General features: G+C 40.3%; 3 protein-coding genes across 3 annotated transcripts; 2 read left to right on the top strand and 1 right to left on the bottom strand.

Moving 5' to 3' along the window:
- The first annotated feature begins 212 nt into the window (after positions 1-212).
- Positions 213-1,715, top strand: LOC134734705 (late cornified envelope protein 1D). The gene is made up of 2 exons (XM_063628065.1): positions 213-314; positions 1,319-1,715. The coding sequence occupies exon 2, from the start codon at positions 1,341-1,343 to the stop codon at positions 1,671-1,673; it is 333 nt and encodes a 110-aa protein (XP_063484135.1). The 5' UTR covers positions 213-314; positions 1,319-1,340; the 3' UTR covers positions 1,674-1,715.
- LOC134734706 (late cornified envelope protein 1C-like) lies at positions 262-17,399 on the top strand. The gene is made up of 2 exons (XM_063628066.1): positions 262-314; positions 16,745-17,399. The coding sequence occupies exon 2, from the start codon at positions 16,766-16,768 to the stop codon at positions 17,096-17,098; it is 333 nt and encodes a 110-aa protein (XP_063484136.1). The 5' UTR covers positions 262-314; positions 16,745-16,765; the 3' UTR covers positions 17,099-17,399.
- On the bottom strand, positions 9,134-10,980 carry LCE1C (late cornified envelope 1C). The gene is made up of 2 exons (XM_063628064.1): positions 10,897-10,980; positions 9,134-9,800 (listed from the first exon to the last, which is right to left on the bottom strand). Exon 2 carries the CDS (start codon positions 9,778-9,780, stop codon positions 9,424-9,426), a length of 357 nt encoding a protein of 118 aa, XP_063484134.1. The 5' UTR covers positions 9,781-9,800; positions 10,897-10,980; the 3' UTR covers positions 9,134-9,423.
- Positions 17,400-17,905: the final 506 nt, after the last annotated feature.

The raw sequence follows: 17,905 nt of genomic DNA on the forward strand, positions 1-17,905 counted from the left end.
AGGCTTTCAGGGCAAGCAGCCTTCAAGTAAATGAGGTGGGTGATGGTAGGAGCCATCCTGGAACCCCATTTCAAGTAGGCACTTTCCTACCTGGGAGTGGCTGCCTTGAGCCTGGGGAGAGAGGCAGGTGAGGAGCTGTCAGTCACCACCCATCACAAGACCCACGTGGGTGTCAGAAGGAAGGTCCTCTCATGCCCAGGCCCTGTCTCACAGCTGGGGCACAGCCCAGGCCAGGATAAAAGGGCTCAGGGCCAGACCATCCCATCCACTCACCTCCTGAGGTGCTGAAGGACCCTGTGCTGCCTGTGACTCCGGTAAGAACAGGAGCAGGGATGCTTAGAACAGAGCTGGAGGGAAGGAGGGGCAGGGCCTCGGGGGCTAGGGCCATGTTATCAGAGGTGGAGAGTTTAGAAAAGTCTGAAGGGGCGGGGGGCAAAAAGGGGTCTGGCGCTAACTGGGAGCAGGAATGAAAAGAGGAAAAGAGCTGGCTGACTGTGCCACGTGCCTTTGAACTCTAGAGTAAACAAACTGCTCTGGGATGAGGTGGGTGTTCCAGAATGGGAACTTTGAAGCACAGAGACCTGCTCCACTCTGGCAGCCCACAGGAGGGAAGCCCACCTCTGAAGATACAACCCTGTCTCTGCCTGCAAGGGAAGAACTAGAGCTGTGGACATGGGACAAAAGACTCTTTGGGGTTTATGAACCCCACATTTTCATGGGTCTGAGATTTGTTCACAAACTTCCCAGCTTAGTTAGGACACACCAAGCCTGAGACCCACTGTGTCAGCCCATCAGCCTGAGCAGGTGGTGAGTGAGGAAGTCTGAGCTCCAACTGGAGATCAGGGGGTCAGGGTTCAAGTACTAGGTCTGCAGCAATTGCTAAGTTTATCTACCTCTATTGAAGTGAGTTTACTGACCTAGTAGTCTCCAAGATCCTGCGCAATGCTGACCTTCCAAAGTAAAATCGTCTTGCAAGTTATGACCAGAGAGAATGACTGCTTCTTTTCCTTTAAAAATAATTTTCCCTTAAATGACTCATAAATTAGACAATTTCAGTCTTAAGATATATTTGTAATAATTTTCTCCTCCACTGACAACACATCAGAATCTTAGATGCATTTTGCAATATTGTTTAGTCTTAGTTTACAGTTGTCTGACATCCAAAGATATCTTGAAAAAGATGATGCGAGATTTTGAGGAAATTGTTGGAAATAGAACTACTGAAGATGATGCTTTTATACTTGAGAGATGCTAAGAGTGTCACAGGGGCAGAGGTGGCCCCTGCCTGGGTCTGACTTGTTATTTGACTCTCCCTCAGCTCCTGAACACCCACCTCCGAGATGTCCTGCCAGCAGAGCCAGCAGCAGTGCCAGCCCCCTCCCAAGTGCACTCCCAAGTGCCCCGCCCCTAAGTGTCCCCCTAAGTGCCCTCCAGTCTCTTCCTGCTGCAGTGTCAGCTCCGGAGGCTGCTGTGGCTCCAGCTCTGGGGGCGGCTGTGGCTCCAGCTCTGGGGGCTGCTGCAGCTCTGGGGGTGGCAGCTGCTGCCTGAGCCACCACAGGCGCCATAGGTCCCACCGTCACAGACCCCAGAGCTCTGACTGCTGCAGCCAGCCCTCAGGGGGCTCCAGCTGCTGCGGAGGGGGCAGCGGCCAGCACTCTGGAGGCTGCTGCTGAAGTGGACCTTCACTTCCTCTTCCTTCTGATTCTGCCTGAATAGCTGAGAGGTTCCAGTAAAAGCTTGAAGTCTTGCCTGGAGATCCCTCTGCTCTGGTGTCAGGAAACCCAAAATCTTTCTCCTTAATGGCATTTAGAGACTTTCTTCTGCATATCCATGGCTGCCCTGGGAACTCCAAAGCACACACCTAGTTCCTCCACAGCTCACGCTGCTGTATTCTGCTGCCTGAACTGAAGAAATAAAATCCAGAATCTGCCCCCCAACTTGCTACCAGCCTGCTTGATTTTCCTGTTTGTGTCATCCTTGTTCTCCTCCCCTGTGTCTGCTGGTGGCTGCTGAGGCCTTGGTGGACAGAGGATGGGGAAAGGGGTCAGGAGGAAAAAGCTTGCATTTTTGTGTGTTTTGTGTTTTTTCTTCTTTCTGTGTTTTCCTTTTAAACCAAAGGACTGAAGTAGCTTTAAGAAGCATTGTTCTTTCAAATTCTGGTTCCTTTCACCTATGTAACTGCATCCGTCAGGCATAGCCAGGAGGCCGACTTCATCCTCCTTCTCACTGTCACCTCTTCACTCTTGTGTTCCTCGTTCCCCACTCCTTTCACTAACAATCTCCCAGACTCCTCCTTCAGATGGTATGTACACGTAGTAGACATATAAATACACGTGTGTGTGTATATGTGTATATATACACACATATTTATATATACTCACATTATATGGAATAAATCTTTAGTTTTTAAACTTAAATCGCTTTTTTTGATGTATAACTTTCACACAATAAAACCCCTTTTTAAAATATACAATTCAATTAGTTGTACCAAATGTATACACTCTTGTAACCACAATTGCAAGGAACACTCTAAAAATGTAGTTGATTATTTATTAATCATTATTTGCAGTAAGGTTTAAAAATAAGCTGTAAGTTTATGGATTTATTTCTGGATTTTCTATTTTGTTTTTTTGTACTGTTTTTATGCCAGTACTATACTGTTTTGGTTAGTGTAACTTTGTAGTATAATTTGAAATCAGGTAGTATGATGCCTCCAGCTTTATTCTTTTTTACTCAGGAGCACTTTTGCTATTTGGAGTCTTCTATGGTTCCATAAAAATGTTAAGCCTTTTTTTTCTGTTGTATTAGTCAGGGTTCTCCAGAGGGATAGAACTAATAGGATATATGTATACATGAAAAGAAGTTTATTAGGGAGAATTGGCTTGCATGGTATTTCAACAGAGATTGCATTGAATCTGTAGATTGCTTTGAATACTGTAGACTTTTTAACAATATTAATTCTTCCAGTTCATGAGCCTGAGACATCTTTCCATTTGTTTGTGTCTTCTTCTATTTCTTCATCAATGCTTTTAGCTTTCGTTGTAGTTCTTTCACTTCTTTGGTTAAATTTATTTCTGGCTATTTTATTTTTGTGGCTATTATAAGTGAGATTGTTTTCTTGATTTCTTTTTCAGATTGATTTCTATGAGTGTGTAGAAACACTACGGATTTTTGTATGTTGATTTTGTATCCTGCCACTTTATTAAATTTATCATTTCTAAGAGTTTCTTGGTGGAGTCTTTAGTTTTTCTAAATCTAATATCATGTTATCTGCAAAAAGGGTAATTTGACTTCTTCCTTTCAAATCTGGATGCCACTTATCTCTTTTCCTTGGCTAATTACTCCGGTTAGGACTTCTACCCTATGTTGAATTAAAGTGGTGAAAGTGGGCATCCTTGTCTTATTTCATACTTAGTAGAAAGCCTTTCCATTTCTCTTCATTCAATATGGTATTAGGTGTGGGTTTTATCATGTTGAGGTATGTTCCTTCTACATGAAATGTCTTGAAGGCTTTTAACCACCAAGAGATGTTGAATTTTATTGAATGCTTTTTCAGCATCTATTAACAAAACTTAAGCTAGACCAAAAAAAAAGAGAGAAGCCCCAGAAAAATGAAATCAGATAAAAAATGAAACATAATAACTTATATCACAGCAATATAAAGGATAATTAGAGACTGTTATGAACAACTGTACACCAACAAATTGGAAAACCTAGAAAAAAATAGATAAATTACTGGACAACCTACTGATATTGAACCATAAAGAAATAGAGAACCTGAACAAACCAATAATGAGTAATGAGATTAAAGCAGTAATAAAAAGTTTCCCATCAAGAAAAAGCCCCAGACCTGATAGATTCCTTATTGGAGTCTACCAAACATTTAAAGAAGAACTAATTCTGATTCTACTCAAACTATTTCAAAAAACTGAAGAACATCAAATACTTTTTTTTTAACATATATAATTGGTTTTTTTTATCTGTAAACAAAAGAGAATGAGTTTGTTTAAACCAGAAAGACGGCAAGAGTAGTCTGGGAATTTTGCCCCATTCCTCAAAAGTCCTATAATAAAATAAACATATCTTGTGTTTTATTTTTACAGTTTTTTAAAACATTAGTATAGAGTGCCACTTCTTATATTCTATATCAAATAATTAGTCACATTTTCAATAATAACCTCTGAGTAATTTTTGGCATTAAAATCTGCATTACAAAATAATTTGAGTATATAATTTATAATCACTTATGATAAAATCACCTATTTGAAATTATGTATGAGGTTTTCAAAGTTTATAGTGCTTTGGAAAAAATTTAAATGTTTCTTTGTTTATGCCTCTTTATTATAAGCTGTAGCATATATCATATAGTTGTCAAGGATCCTGATAGATACTTAATATTTAAAGGTGACTTGTCTAAAGTTAGCTGTCCAGGACTAGAATTTGGGCCTTTTGGTAACAGTTCATTGCTCTATTTACTTAAATGATGATTGGATTCGTTAGAATTTCTCTATTTTCATAGCTGTCTCTACGGTTCTATGAAAATACCGTGTGTGTGCCTATACATATATGTATACCTGTAAGTACAAAGTAGAAAATGAAAGTTCATTTTCTGCTTTTGACAATTCTAATCCCCAGAGACAACCGTTACTAATATGTTGTCTCGTGTTTGGTCATACTGTTTGAAGAACACCAAATACTTCTAAACTCATTCTACAAGGCCAGAATCACACTGATATCAAAATCAAACAGACACAATAGAAAAAGAAAACTACATACCAATATCTCTGATGAACATAGATGCAAAAATCCTCAACAAAATACTGGCAAACAGAATTCAACACTACCCTAAAAAGATTATTTACCATGATCAAGTGGGATTCATCCCAGAAATGCAAGAATGGTTCAACATATGCAAATAAATAGACATAATGCATCACATCAGCAGAATCAAGGATTGTCCTCTTTTTTAAGGCTGAATAATATTCCCTCTGCTATATAGTATATATATTCAGAATTTTTAAAATTCATTCATCCACTGACAGACATTTAGGTTGTTTCCAGATCTTGGTTATTGCTAATAATGCCGAAATAATGCTGGGAGTACAGATATCTCTGGAAAATACTGATTTTATTTCCAGAAGTGGAGTTAGTAGATCATGAGGTAGTTTTATTTTCTATACTTTTAGGAAATTCCATATGGTTGTCCATAATGGCTGTACCAATTTATATTTCCACCAACAGTATACAAGAATTCCCTTTTTGCCACATCCTTGCCAGCACTTGTTATATTTCATCCTTCTGATAATAGCCACTTTAACAGGCATGAAGTGATATCTCATTGTGGTTCAGATTTGCGTTTCCCTGATGATTAGTGAGATTGAGCACCTTTTTCTGTATACCTGTTGGACATTTGTATGTCTTTGAGAAATAGCTATTCAGTCTTTTGGTCGTTTTTAAATTGGGTTGTTTGGTTGTTGCCATTCAGTTGTATGAGTTCCTTCATGTATAATTATTAAGAGTTTGTCAAGATGAGAAAGCAAAACAAGATCACCAGTTTCCTTGGTGCTGGCTCTGATGCACAGAGATAAAAATACAACTCTGCTTAAATTATTATATTTCCAGTTAGATCTCAGTAATGTTTCCTTCCATCCCATGTTAGGATAAAATATTGATGATGTAAAAGATAAATTCCTTGACCCTCAGAAAAATCAATGCTTTGCTGATCAACATGTCTGTACTGACCTGATACCTAGGCTGTGATTTCTCAAAGCCAAGACTTAATTTCCAGTCTTCCTGATACAACTATGTTGCTGACTCATCACCTACATCTGAGTTACGTCAGTTGAGAGCTTGGGTGTTGCCCTGCATGAAGGCAGAGGCATGGACCAGATGGCATCCCAGCCCCATCATCCTAGATACCAGGAGTTGAACTTCTGAGTAGACCTGCCATTGTAACAACCTGGGAACCAATGTCCTGAGCACTCCCCCATTACTAAGCCTTTTGGAACAATCTGAGCAGGAGAACAAACGTCATACCCAGGAAAGATGGTGTTGGACCTCTCAAGGTGATGTGGCTCACACACCTCACTCTGCCTGTCTCAGAGTGTGTCTCCTATGATGGTGGCCTGAGTCATAAGGAATAGCTGTTTATAACTGTAAAGTCAATGCTATTACCAATGAGAGGATTTAAAAGTCATTTAATATCCATTGTGCGCATAGCACTGTGTTGAATAATTGAGGTAAAGAAATATAAAACACCCAAGGCAGGCCATCAAATAATTTACTATTACCTCATTGGAGTTATATGCTGCAGGAAGGGAAAAAAAAGTGGGATTGAGCCACACTGTCCTGGAAGGGCAGAGCCCATGGCTTGCATCGCAGAGAAAAGCATAATCAAAGTACAAAAAATAATCCAGTTCAGCTTCAGGTCATTTCTGAGAGTACACGACAAAGGCTTAAATGAGAGGGAGCACACAAAGTCTTATTTCACTGCAGGAATTTGGACATTTACCCTTAAACAGTGTGCAGTCCTGAACAAGACTTTAATACTGATTGAGTGTTAATTATTTATAGAGATGAGAGAGTCTTTTCCTGAATCTCACACTGGAACAGTATCAAGGAGGCCCTTTTATCCTGACCTTGGGCTGTGCTCCTGATGGGTGAGGCAGTACTTGGGCATAAGAGGACCTGCCTCTTGTCACCCACATGGGTTGTATGACCAGGTGATAACCAGCAGCTTCTCACCTGCCTCGCTCCACAGGAGATCAGAATAGCTCCCATCAGTGCCACTTCATTTTTCTTGGAGCTGCCTTAGGCCTTTTTCTTGGAGTTTGGCCTCCCAAGCCCTCTTTTTCTATATCCCTGATGGTATCATTTAAACCAAAATTTTACAGAAGTCTTTTAATGTCCCTGATGTGTCCCAGATTCTGTGTGTGTGTGTGTGGGTGTACGCATGCGTGTGCAAATACATGTCTATGCCATCACAGTTACAAGCCTGGTAGGAGTCAGACACACCTGGGACAGAATCCTGGTTCTGTCACTTATTAGCTGTGTGACTTCTGAAAATCCCAAATTATCTCATCCTCCATTCCCTGAAATTTAAAATGAAGGTAATAAAGATTAGTCTCCAGGATGTCGTGAGGATCAATGAAATTGTAGAAAGAAAATGCCCATTAAAGTTCCTGTAACACAGTGAACCCTCATATGAAACACCTGTCTATCAATAATTTTAAAGGGAATGAACACTTTTTGAGATGGTCCAAGTCTCAGGCACTATGTGGAGTGAAGGACCCCATGGAAAAGAGTTCCCTAGTGGAGGAGGCTAGAAGACCTGAAAAAATGGGAGGACTTGAAATACAATGGGAAAGTTTTAGTGTTATTGCTTTGTTTCAACATGAACAAAATATTTTGTCTGAAGGTCTATTTAAAAACATTTTTAGGAGATTAAGATTTACTAATGTTAATTTGATATATAACAGGTGTTCCTTTTGTATCTTGAGGGCAATATTATTTAAAAAATGAAAGAACTAATTAGATGAAAGCAAATTAGACTAGGGAGTAATCATGTGAAAAAGTTCTTTTTTCAGGAAGTGTCCAAAACAATTCTCCAGAACGTGTGATGAGGTAGAAATGGCCACAATAATACCAATATCCAGGTCATAACGGGTATAGACAATCAATATCTGAGATACGTATATGAACATAGGCATAGATAGATATAGAAGTAGATTATATAGATATGGATATATACTTGGCCTTGTTCTATTATTACAGAATCATGTATCTCAAGATGCATGGCCTTCCCTGAAGTTGCAATGCCTCACTTCTCTAGGGTTTCTCCATGATTCTAATCTTCACTGGAATTGAAAAATGATCTTTCCACACTACCCAGCACTCCAGAAATAATTACTGCTGGCCATTAAGAAAATCTCATCCAGAGCTCTGCACTGTGTTCAGGATCAAGGTCAATGTCCATTGAGTGACATTCAAGGCTCTGTGCATAAGACCCTGTACAATTCCTCTAATTATGCTTTGCTAAGCAGGACTGCCTATTAGCTATACTTTGAAGATGTCTCTTCCTACTTTACCTCTATGTTTTATTCTAATATTTTTTTTTCTCTCTGAGACACTGCAGTTCAAATCTCACTTGCTCCATTTTCCTTTTTTTATTTTTATTTTTTGACATACCTCATGAATCAGGTTTTAACAAAACTTTGGACAGCACAGTTTGTGACTTATATTGTGTAGTCTCCATCAGCTACTAGTACAAGGTCATGGCCACATGGGTGGTTAAAACTTTTTAAATCCTGTCAGCAGTATTAGTGCTGGGGTTTCATGGGAGGTATGAATGGTAAGACTTAGAAAAGAAGTTGGAAACACTTTCTGTTAAGCCTTAAATGTAATACTTAAGAAGCAAATGCATTTTTCTATAGAGAGTCTCAGGCAAGTTGAGAAATATGGTACAGGGAGTGTGTTCTGGAATAAAGTGTAGATAATTTGATGAAGATGGAGAAGGAAGAAAGCAACAAGATTTGATGGAAGGTTAACAGAAAAGCAATTTTTACTTGCAAATGTGCCTGGAACTAAACTTATTGCAGAAGTAGTCAGTGGGAAAACTGTATTTTCAAAATATATTCATGGGTTTTGTTCTCTTTTATTTCATTTGTTTATTTATTATATTTTTCTTTTTTATCCATGTATATACATGCATGCGTGTGCGTGTTTGTGTGTGCACCTGGAGATGTGCAGAACTGTGTGTTTTTGCATGTGATGTGTGTGAGGGAGGAAGGATGTTGGTGGGGCTAGGTCAGGAGGAGCAGACTGCACTCACAGAGAAAGAGAAGCATGGAGAGACTGGTCAAGCCCTTGAAAGGGACCAGAAACAAAGAAGCTATGTTTATAAGAGACAGTTCAGACTTCGTCAGAAGCAATGCTTCTTCAGGCCAGTTGACATAGGACAGACAGAGTTGGGAGCAATGGTCCCTTCCCACTCCTGCCCCCATCAACCCCAATTCACTCCAGAGGGCCCCACTGTCCCCTGAGGTTCCAAGGCCACCAACTGCGAGGACAAGGTGAAGAGAACAAGAGCCACTCAAGGAGAATAGGGTCCTCATAGAACAAGACACTGAGCAGATTCCTTGTTTTATTCCTTTAATCAGCAGATGCACACAGCAAATGACATGGAGTGAGCTAGGGGCTTAGACAGAGGGTGGGAGGGTAGCCAGAAAGGTGAGGTCCAAGGCCAGTGAATGGAGATCCAGGAGAGGATCTGAGTTTCTGGACTCCAGGGAGAAGATATGCTCTTGGCAAGTTCAGAGCTTTCCCTTGGACCTGTGAGCCTCTCAAGCAGGACTAGGAGGAGAAGGGGGATGTCCTTGGCAGTTTGCTGTCCTGGATTCTGTTCTTCTAGGCTCAGGGTCCACTTCAGCAGCAGCCTCCAGAGTGCTGGCCACTCCCCCCTCCACAGCAGCTGGAGCCCCCCGAGGGCTGGCTGCAGCAGCCAGAGCTCTGGGGTCTGTGGCAGTGGGACCTGCGACGTCTGTGGTGGCTCAGACAGCAGCCGCCACCCCCAGAACTGCAGCATCCCCCAGAGCTGGAGCCACAGCCGCCCCCAGAGCTGGAGCCACAGCAGCCTCCGGAGCTGACACTGCAGCAGGAAGAGACAGGAGGGCACTTAGGGGGACACTTTGGGGGGCACTTTGGGGTGGAGCACTTCGGAGGGCACTTGGGGGTGCACTTGGGAGGGGGCTGGCACTGCTGCTGGCTCTGCTGGCAGGACATCTTGGTGGCGGGTTCAGGAGCTGAAGGAGAGTCAGACAGCAAGTCAGACCTAGGCAGAGGCCACCCCTGCCTATTCTTGTCCTTTCCACACTGTTTCTATTTCCTTCATTTTGATGAACTGTTCAAATGTCATGGTAAATCATTAATCACTGAAAATTTTGTTATTTCTTGTAGTTTGGCAAACGCTCTCACACTGTATCTTTTGAGTTCACAATTTCATCTTAAGACAGTCAAGAATTACTATATCTTTTACAAAGAAGGAAACTGAGGCAGTAACCCATATGAAAAAAAATCTGTCAAGATTAAACATTTAGCAAATTAAAGGAAGCAATTTTTCTCATTGTGTCAAATAAAACCCTGAAACTGTCCAGTGTGGAAACCTGAGGATATAAATATTTTCTTGGAAAAAGATAATGAAGGATTATCTCTTGGAGTAACTTCCTAGGAGACTTTGTCTTGTAAAAACCAGCGCATGTACAATTGTAAATGGTTTTGGAGACAGGCTGGTCTCACAGGCTCCCTTTGTTAAGGAAGATGCTGAAGAACAGTATTTTTGGTGCATAGAGGGGATTTGAACTCAGGCGCCCTGGCTCTAGGCTGGTGCACTGCCATATTCATCACACAAAGGCCTCACAGTAACATCTTGGCACAGTGATCCTTAGCTTGCTATGTCTAACTACTTAAAGAGATTCTCAATTCCAATTTGAATCTAGAGATAAGTGGGTTTCAAAAAGATCCATTAATTATCTCTACTCCACTGATTGAGAACTACTATCTCCAGCTCAAATTTGCAAGGAGTGTCACAGTTTTGCTCTGAAAAGTAAGTGTCCTATTTGAAGGTGTCCTAGCAGAGTCTATTTGCCTGGGCTTCAACTCCCTCTGTCTTTAAAACTCAGCCAGCTGAAGCACAAAGACAGAGACATCTAATTCTTATTTGTGTTACCAGTTGGCCCTCTCCCTGCCTCCTGTGCTGCACATCCTCCTTCAATCTTTCTGAGGTCTTGACTTCTATCCAGATGGATCTCAGCCCTCAAGGTCCTGCCCAGCCTCCCCTCCTGCCTAGGGCTGAGCAACCCTCTGTGGAAGCCTCAGCTCCTATTCTCAAAGAACACTTACCGGGGTCACAGGCAGCACAGGGTCATACAGCACCTCAGGAGATGAGTGGATGGAGTGCTCAGGCCCAGAGCCCTTTTATCCTGGTCTGGGCTCTGCCTCCAGCTGTGAGACAGGGCCTGGGCATGAGAGGACCTGCCTTCTGACACCCACATGGGTTCTCAGGTGGGTGGTGACTGGCAGCTCCTCACTTGCCTTCCTCCATGGGGCTCAGAAAAGCTGCTCCCAGCTTGGACTATGGCCACTTAGAAATAGAAATGGAGTGGGAAAATCCCTACCATCATTTCCTGTGTTGTTCTCCGTGGAGAATACCTAATCTGTTTAGTTTTTGAGCTTGAGTTCTCTGTTTTGTTAACTCCCAAATCTTACCTCTGTGGCTCTGGGCAACCTGGCTTAACTCAAGTTTCATAAATCCTCCAACCCTCAACTATCTTATAGTTGTGTGTGTGTGTGTGTGTGTGTTTCTGAGACAGAGGTAGAGAGACAGACTGTGTCTGTGTGCATGTGTGTGTGTTTTTCTGTGTTACAGCCATTAGGTAACTGGTTAAAGAGTCAGACCTAGAGAGAGACCTGATTCTGCCACTTATTACCTGCATGACCTTATGAAAAACATTAATACTTCATCGTTCTTGTTTTCAGTTTGTCAACTCTGTAATAGAGATAATATAAAAATAATTGTCCAGGGATGGCTAAGAGTCAATGAAATAATGCAAAGGAAGTTTCTGGTGGAGAGCTTATAACATGTCATTTTCTCTAAACAAATGCCAATGCATTAATATTTTTAAATTATAGCTGCTTTCTAAGGAGAGATAATAGCCTCCAGCTCCATCCATGTTTCTTCAAAGGACATGATCTTATTCTTTTTTATGGCTGCATACTATTCCATGGTATATGTGTACCACATTTTCTTTATCCAGTCTACCATTGATGGGTATTTAGGTTGATTCCATGTCTTTGCTATTGTGAATAGTGCTGGAGTGAACATATACATTCATATGTCATTATGATAGAACAATTTATATTCATTTGGGTAACCCTCCTTCTTCAACATCCAGGCTTTAGTCCATGACCTATGCATTTCTAAAACAGTGCCATTCAACTGTAACTTCTTTATGAGTCTTAATTTTAAAATATGACTACAATAAACTATCCTTGATTCTGCAGCTTTGTTCTTATATTTATGTACTCCTCAACAGTTTCTAAAACAGAGGTGGACTCCATAGGTAAGCAATTTAAAAATGAATTGATTTCTATTAGCATCATCTTTACTTTGTGTATGACTTAAGCCATCATCATTGGAATTCTCACTCTGAGACATTTACATTACAGTACACTAGCCTTATCACCCTGCAGAAGTCTGCCACTGAATTACCTGGCTATGGTTCATGTTGTTCCAAAGAATGTATTTAATAATAGAGTAGCCAAGATATTGATTACTCAGCTTACATTGGCAGTTCTGATCCAGAAGCCCAGCCCACTCATTCCAAGGATGATGAGGATTAGAAGCTATTCTATCCATGACTCTGATACCACAAAGGGTAGCACCCAAACTGTCAATTAATCTGACATGGATTGGGTTAATAAGGTAGCAATATGATGTAACATCATGAGGATTGTTTCCTTATGTTTGGTGTTAGATTTCAATAGCATTTGAAATTTATTGAATTTGGTACCATTTTAATGCTAACAATATGCACTAGCAAAGGAGTGATTTTTTGAGAATACATTTCTATGTTGTCAGGCTGTCATATCACAAGAGATTGGTTGGAAGAATGCTGAGACCCAGTAAAAATTAACTTAGACACAGTGGATTTACTGTGTCCCAGAGCCAGCACCACACATGACTGATTTTTAATTTGTTTCCTTCCTCTGCAACCCCTGCATAGAGTAGTAACAATAAACTGATACTCCAAAATTATTAGAAGAATATATAGACTATCGAATTATTTCTTTATAAAGAATTAGATAAAATATTTAAGCATGAAAAAACTTGATAAATCTCATCACATAGTGAAAGAAATACTATATGTCAGAAAGCACAATTTTAAAAGATGAAAAATATAAATAACCAGCTGAGAAAAAGTAAAGTATGTAAGTCAGGAATAGTATTAAAATCTATGATAAATAGTAAGTCCTTACAACTTTATAGAAAAGAAATAAGCCTATCTACAAATGAATGGGCAAAGTGCATGAACAAACAGATAGCTTGGAAAGAAATACATGACCAACACATTTTGAAATTTGTTATTTCATATTTACATATACAAATAACCAAAGACTTGTGTATAAAACAAGGATGGTCTTTCAAGGATGAGGTCTGAGTCTGCCACTGAATTGCCTGGCTGTGGCTCATGTTGTTCCAAACAATGTATTTAATGTGAGAGTAGTTAAGACATTGGTTACTCAGCTTACGTTAGTAGTTCTGCTCTAGAAGCACAGCCCATCCATTTCAAGGATGATAAGGATTAGAAGATATTCCTTTATATTGAACTAGAAGAAACTTAAAATCAATAACAAAACAGTATTACTGAAGGTGATAGGAAATGGGTCTTATAAATTGGCATAATAATGAAAATTAAGATGACATTTGGTGACCCATTACTCAACAAATAATAATTTTCTGCATATAAATCAAAATTTTAAACGCGCATGCTTTTTATCCAACAGTTGTACTTCCAAGAATTTAACTTAAGGAGAAAAAACTTTGAGAAAGAAGATATATAGACAAGAATGATTACTATAGAAGATTAAAATAATATTAAGAGTTAGAAAAGTTGCAAGATATAAGAATAAATTTACATTAACCAGCAACAAATAATTCAAAAATATAATTTTAAAAATTGCCATTTAAAATAGCAAAAATACATAAAGTCTAAAATACAATTTTAATGTAAAATACATTTAATAAAATGAGAAGACTATTAAATAGCATTACAGAATACCATAATAAAGAGATATACCATATTTACGGGTAAGTAGAAAAAAATTATAATAAAATATAATAATTATTCATAAATTAATGCATATTCTCAATGATGGTTTTCATCAAAATTCTAATAATGATTTGTTTTGCTTCATCTTCATTGTGTGGGATGTGACAAACTGGCTCTAATGTTTATATAAAATAACAAAGGTTTAATAATCACCAAGACAATCTTAAGGAATGATGGAACCTGTGTGATTTAGATATCACAATTGATTATACACCTATGGTAATTTAGGCAGCAGGATGTTCTCAGAGGTGTTGACAAACTGGCAATGACAAGAATTGTTCACCCAATTATAAATCTACAGAAATGTGAAAAATTGATTCTGACCCATAGGTATTTCAGATGAGTGGGGGAAAATGGAAAATTTGATTACAATACTAAGACAATTGGTTATCCATTCAGGAAAATGTTTAAAATATATAAAATGTACAAAAATCCCTTTCTTGATTGAACAAAAACCTTCGTTTTTAAAAAGAAAAAGTTTTCAACTTTTTAAAGTTAGGGAAAAGATTTCTAAACTTACAAATGGTTGAGATTTATTAAAATCATGAAAATCGCAAACAATATAGTTATTGTTGCAGAAATTCAACTATGTTAAAAATAAAACACTAGTTCATCAAGTGACACCATTAAAATGCAAACAAGAACATATTTGGGAAAGATATTCACAACGCATTTAATAGCAGCACATTAGTAACAAGAATAGGTAAAGAACATTTACAAATACTAACAAAAGGAGATAAACAAATTGAAAAACATTTTTGAGAAAAAGCAGACAAGTCACAGAAGGGAAACCTCAACTAACCAAAAATATATTAAAAGATGCTCTGATCACTACAAAGCAGAGGAACACATATTAAACTACAGACAGATACCAGTGTACATCCATCGAATGGCAATTATTGAAGTTTAGCAACGATGTGCAGCAAGAATGATTCTTATACAACATAGGTGCAAACTGAAATCCATATGAGCAATTTAGAGAGATGGGTGTGATCCAAAATTCAACAGTTCCACTTATACCTACATAACTTGGTGAGACTGTCCCACAAATACACAAGCAGACATGCACAAAAATTTCCTTAGCTGCAATATTGATACAGTGAAAAGTGAAAACACTCTAAATGTCCATCCAAAAGAGAGAAGCTAACAAATTATGATGCACTCATAAGATGGATACTACACAGTTGTAAAAATGAATAAACTATGGCTATACACATCAACTTGAGTAACTAGCAAAAATAGTGTTTAAGGAAGAGAACAAGTCAAAAATGAGTGTCTTAAGTATGATGCCATTTCTATAGAGTTAAAACCATGTAATCCATAATATATATTGTATCAGGGTAACCTGTACAGAATAAAATTGGAAGGAATACATTACAATTTGGTTTGAACCAGGTTGCATGGGCTCATTAACACTGGGGAGGCAAGAAGGGTAGTATTAGGGCCAAAACTTCAAAGCTCCAAGAATGAGAAGTGAGAACCTTAAAGGCAGGTGCCCTTCAGGCAGATCAAGGTAGGAGATGATGCTAGGGATTTCCCCACCCCACCTCTATTTCTAAGTGGCCACATTCCATGCTGGCAGCAGCTCTCCTGAACACCCACGAAGGCAGACATGTGCAGAGCTGCCAGTCACCACCTGTCACAGGACCTACGTGGGTGTCAGGAGGCAGATCCTCTCATGCCCAAGCCCTGTCTCACTGCTGCAGGAAGAGCCCAAAGGACAGGATAAAAGGGCTCAGGGCCAGAGCACCCCAACCACTCACCTCCTGAGGTGCTGAAGGACCCTGTGCTGCTTGTGACCTCAGTAAGTGTTCCCTGGGTACCTAAGCAGGGGCTTCCACAAATGGATGCCTAGATCAGGGCAGGAGGGGAGGGCAGGCAGGGCCTCCAGGGCTGGGGTGGTGCTGGCATCCATATGAGTGAAGGAGGGAGTCTCAAGAAAACTGAGCAAAGGCAATGGGGACAGACCAGGGACATGAGAATGAGGAGTCCTGTGATGATGACTTGGTGTTCTGGAGAAATGAGATGGATCTAGAGTTCTTGGGTCTCTAGTCTGAAGGCGTTGCAACATTGCCTGCCATGTTCACCTGTAACTGCTTTCAGGAAGGGAGGTTTACCTTGAAAAATATAGCTGTCCTTTCCTGAAAAGATGAGATGGAAACAGTGGTTCCCAGCCAGTGTAGAGAATATCACAGCTAACTGACTCTCTTAAACTCACATTTACTGGTATTTAACTTGGTGAGACATGTACAGTAGACAAACAAAATATAAGTGCTGAGCATTCGGTACAGGTGTTTGTCTGCTGAAAAATGCCAGAGCACTGGACTAAGTCAGAAACTTGTACACAATTCTCAACTTAATTCAATGATATTTTTCCTCAGTTAGTTCTCCAACATCCTTTGCAGTTCTGAACTTCTATGTCCTTACAACAAGGTAATCTAGAAAATTCTTCCAAGAGAGAATGACTGTTTCCCTTGAGAAACAATTTTATTTCCAAACCCCTTTCTAGATTGTTTTCATGATTTAGGTGTGTAGTTGAAGCAGAATGTCTCCTCTACATACTACATGCTTGATTTTGAGAATACTTTCTTAATATCTTTTGGCTTCGGTTTTCTAATTATAAAATAGTTGAAAATGCTTTATGATTTTATACGTGTATAAAAAGCATTAGGTTCAAAACAGAGGCTATAAGTGTGTTTAGCCAACTATTAGACATAATGAAACTTCCCGTGATTAATTAGCTACAACTACACTAAGCAGTTCATCAAAATGTAGGGATTAGAAATGACGCTGAAAGGGCAAGAATAGGCAGGGGTGGCCTCTGCCTGGGTCTAACTTGCTGTCTGACTCTCTCTCAGCTCGTGAACACCTGCACCAAGATGTCCTGCCAGCAGAACCAGCAGCAGTGCCAGCCCCCTCCCAAGTGCATCCCCAAGTGCCCTCCCAAGTGCCCCACTCCTAAATGCCCCCCAAAGTGTCCCCCTAAGTGTCCTCCAGTCTCTTCCTGCTGCAGTGTCAGCTCCGGAGGCTGCTGTGGCTCCAGCTCTGGGGGCTGCTGCAGTTCTGGGGGAGGTGGCTGCTGCCTGAGCCACCACAGGCGCCGTAGGTCCCACTGCCACAGACCCCAGAGCTCTGGCTGCTGCAGCCAGCCCTCAGGGGGCTCCAGCTGCTGTGGAGGGGGGAGTGGCCAGCACTCTGGAGGCTGCTGCTGAAGTGGATCCTGAGCCTAGAAGAACACAAATGGCCAAATATTTCCCTCTCGTCTTCCTTCTCCTTCTGGGCCTGCCTGGTTGAGAGGTCTTGGTGAGGGCTCAACTCAAGCATAGAGGATTCTTCTGTCTTGGAGTTCAGAGGCCCAAAACTTCTCCCTCAAAGCCAAGCCATTTAATGACCTCAGTTTGCATATGTGTGGTTGCTCTGGGAAGCCCAAAGCACAGACCTATATCCCTTTACAGCTTGTCTTTTTGCATAGCTCAGCCTGATGTGAAACAATAAAACCAGAAATATGCATTCCTTTTTGCCTTGACTGATTGTTATTTCTTCATTGCTTTTCATACTCTGTCCTCACCTGCAGGCTCTCCCAAGATGTTAGTATCTACAGACCTTATTCAAATTTGGCCAATCTTCCTACTAATATCTTTTATAACAAAAGAAAATTTTGTTGGTTCAAAATCCAATCCAGGATCCTCCATTGCCTTGACGTAGTTGCCATGATTCTTCAGTCTCCTCCAATCTGAAATGGTTCTTCAGTCTTTCTTTTTTTTTTTTTCTTTTATTATACTTTAGGGTTTTAGGGTACATGTGCACAATGTGCAGGTTTGTTACGTATGTATCCATGTGCCATGTTGATTTCCTGCACCCATTAACTCGTCATTTAGCATTAGGTGTATCTCCTAATGCTGTCCCTCCCCCCTCCCCCAACCCCACAACAGTCCCCGGAGTGTAATGTTCCCCTTCCTGTGTCCATGAGTTCTCATTGTTCAATTCCCACCTATGAGTGAGAACATGCAGTGTTTGGT

Source organism: Symphalangus syndactylus, chromosome 12 (genome assembly GCF_028878055.3).
Source record: "Symphalangus syndactylus isolate Jambi chromosome 12, NHGRI_mSymSyn1-v2.1_pri, whole genome shotgun sequence".
NCBI classification, from domain to species: Eukaryota; Metazoa; Chordata; class Mammalia; order Primates; family Hylobatidae; genus Symphalangus; species Symphalangus syndactylus.

Bases quoted from the DNA above. Each gene is read 5' to 3' on its own strand.
- LOC134734705 (XM_063628065.1), top strand. From the start codon at position 1,341: ATGTCCTGCCAGCAGAGCCAGCAGCAGTGCCAGCCCCCTCCCAAGTGC.
- LCE1C (XM_063628064.1), bottom strand. From the start codon at position 9,780: ATGTCCTGCCAGCAGAGCCAGCAGCAGTGCCAGCCCCCTCCCAAGTGC.
- LOC134734706 (XM_063628066.1), top strand. From the start codon at position 16,766: ATGTCCTGCCAGCAGAACCAGCAGCAGTGCCAGCCCCCTCCCAAGTGC.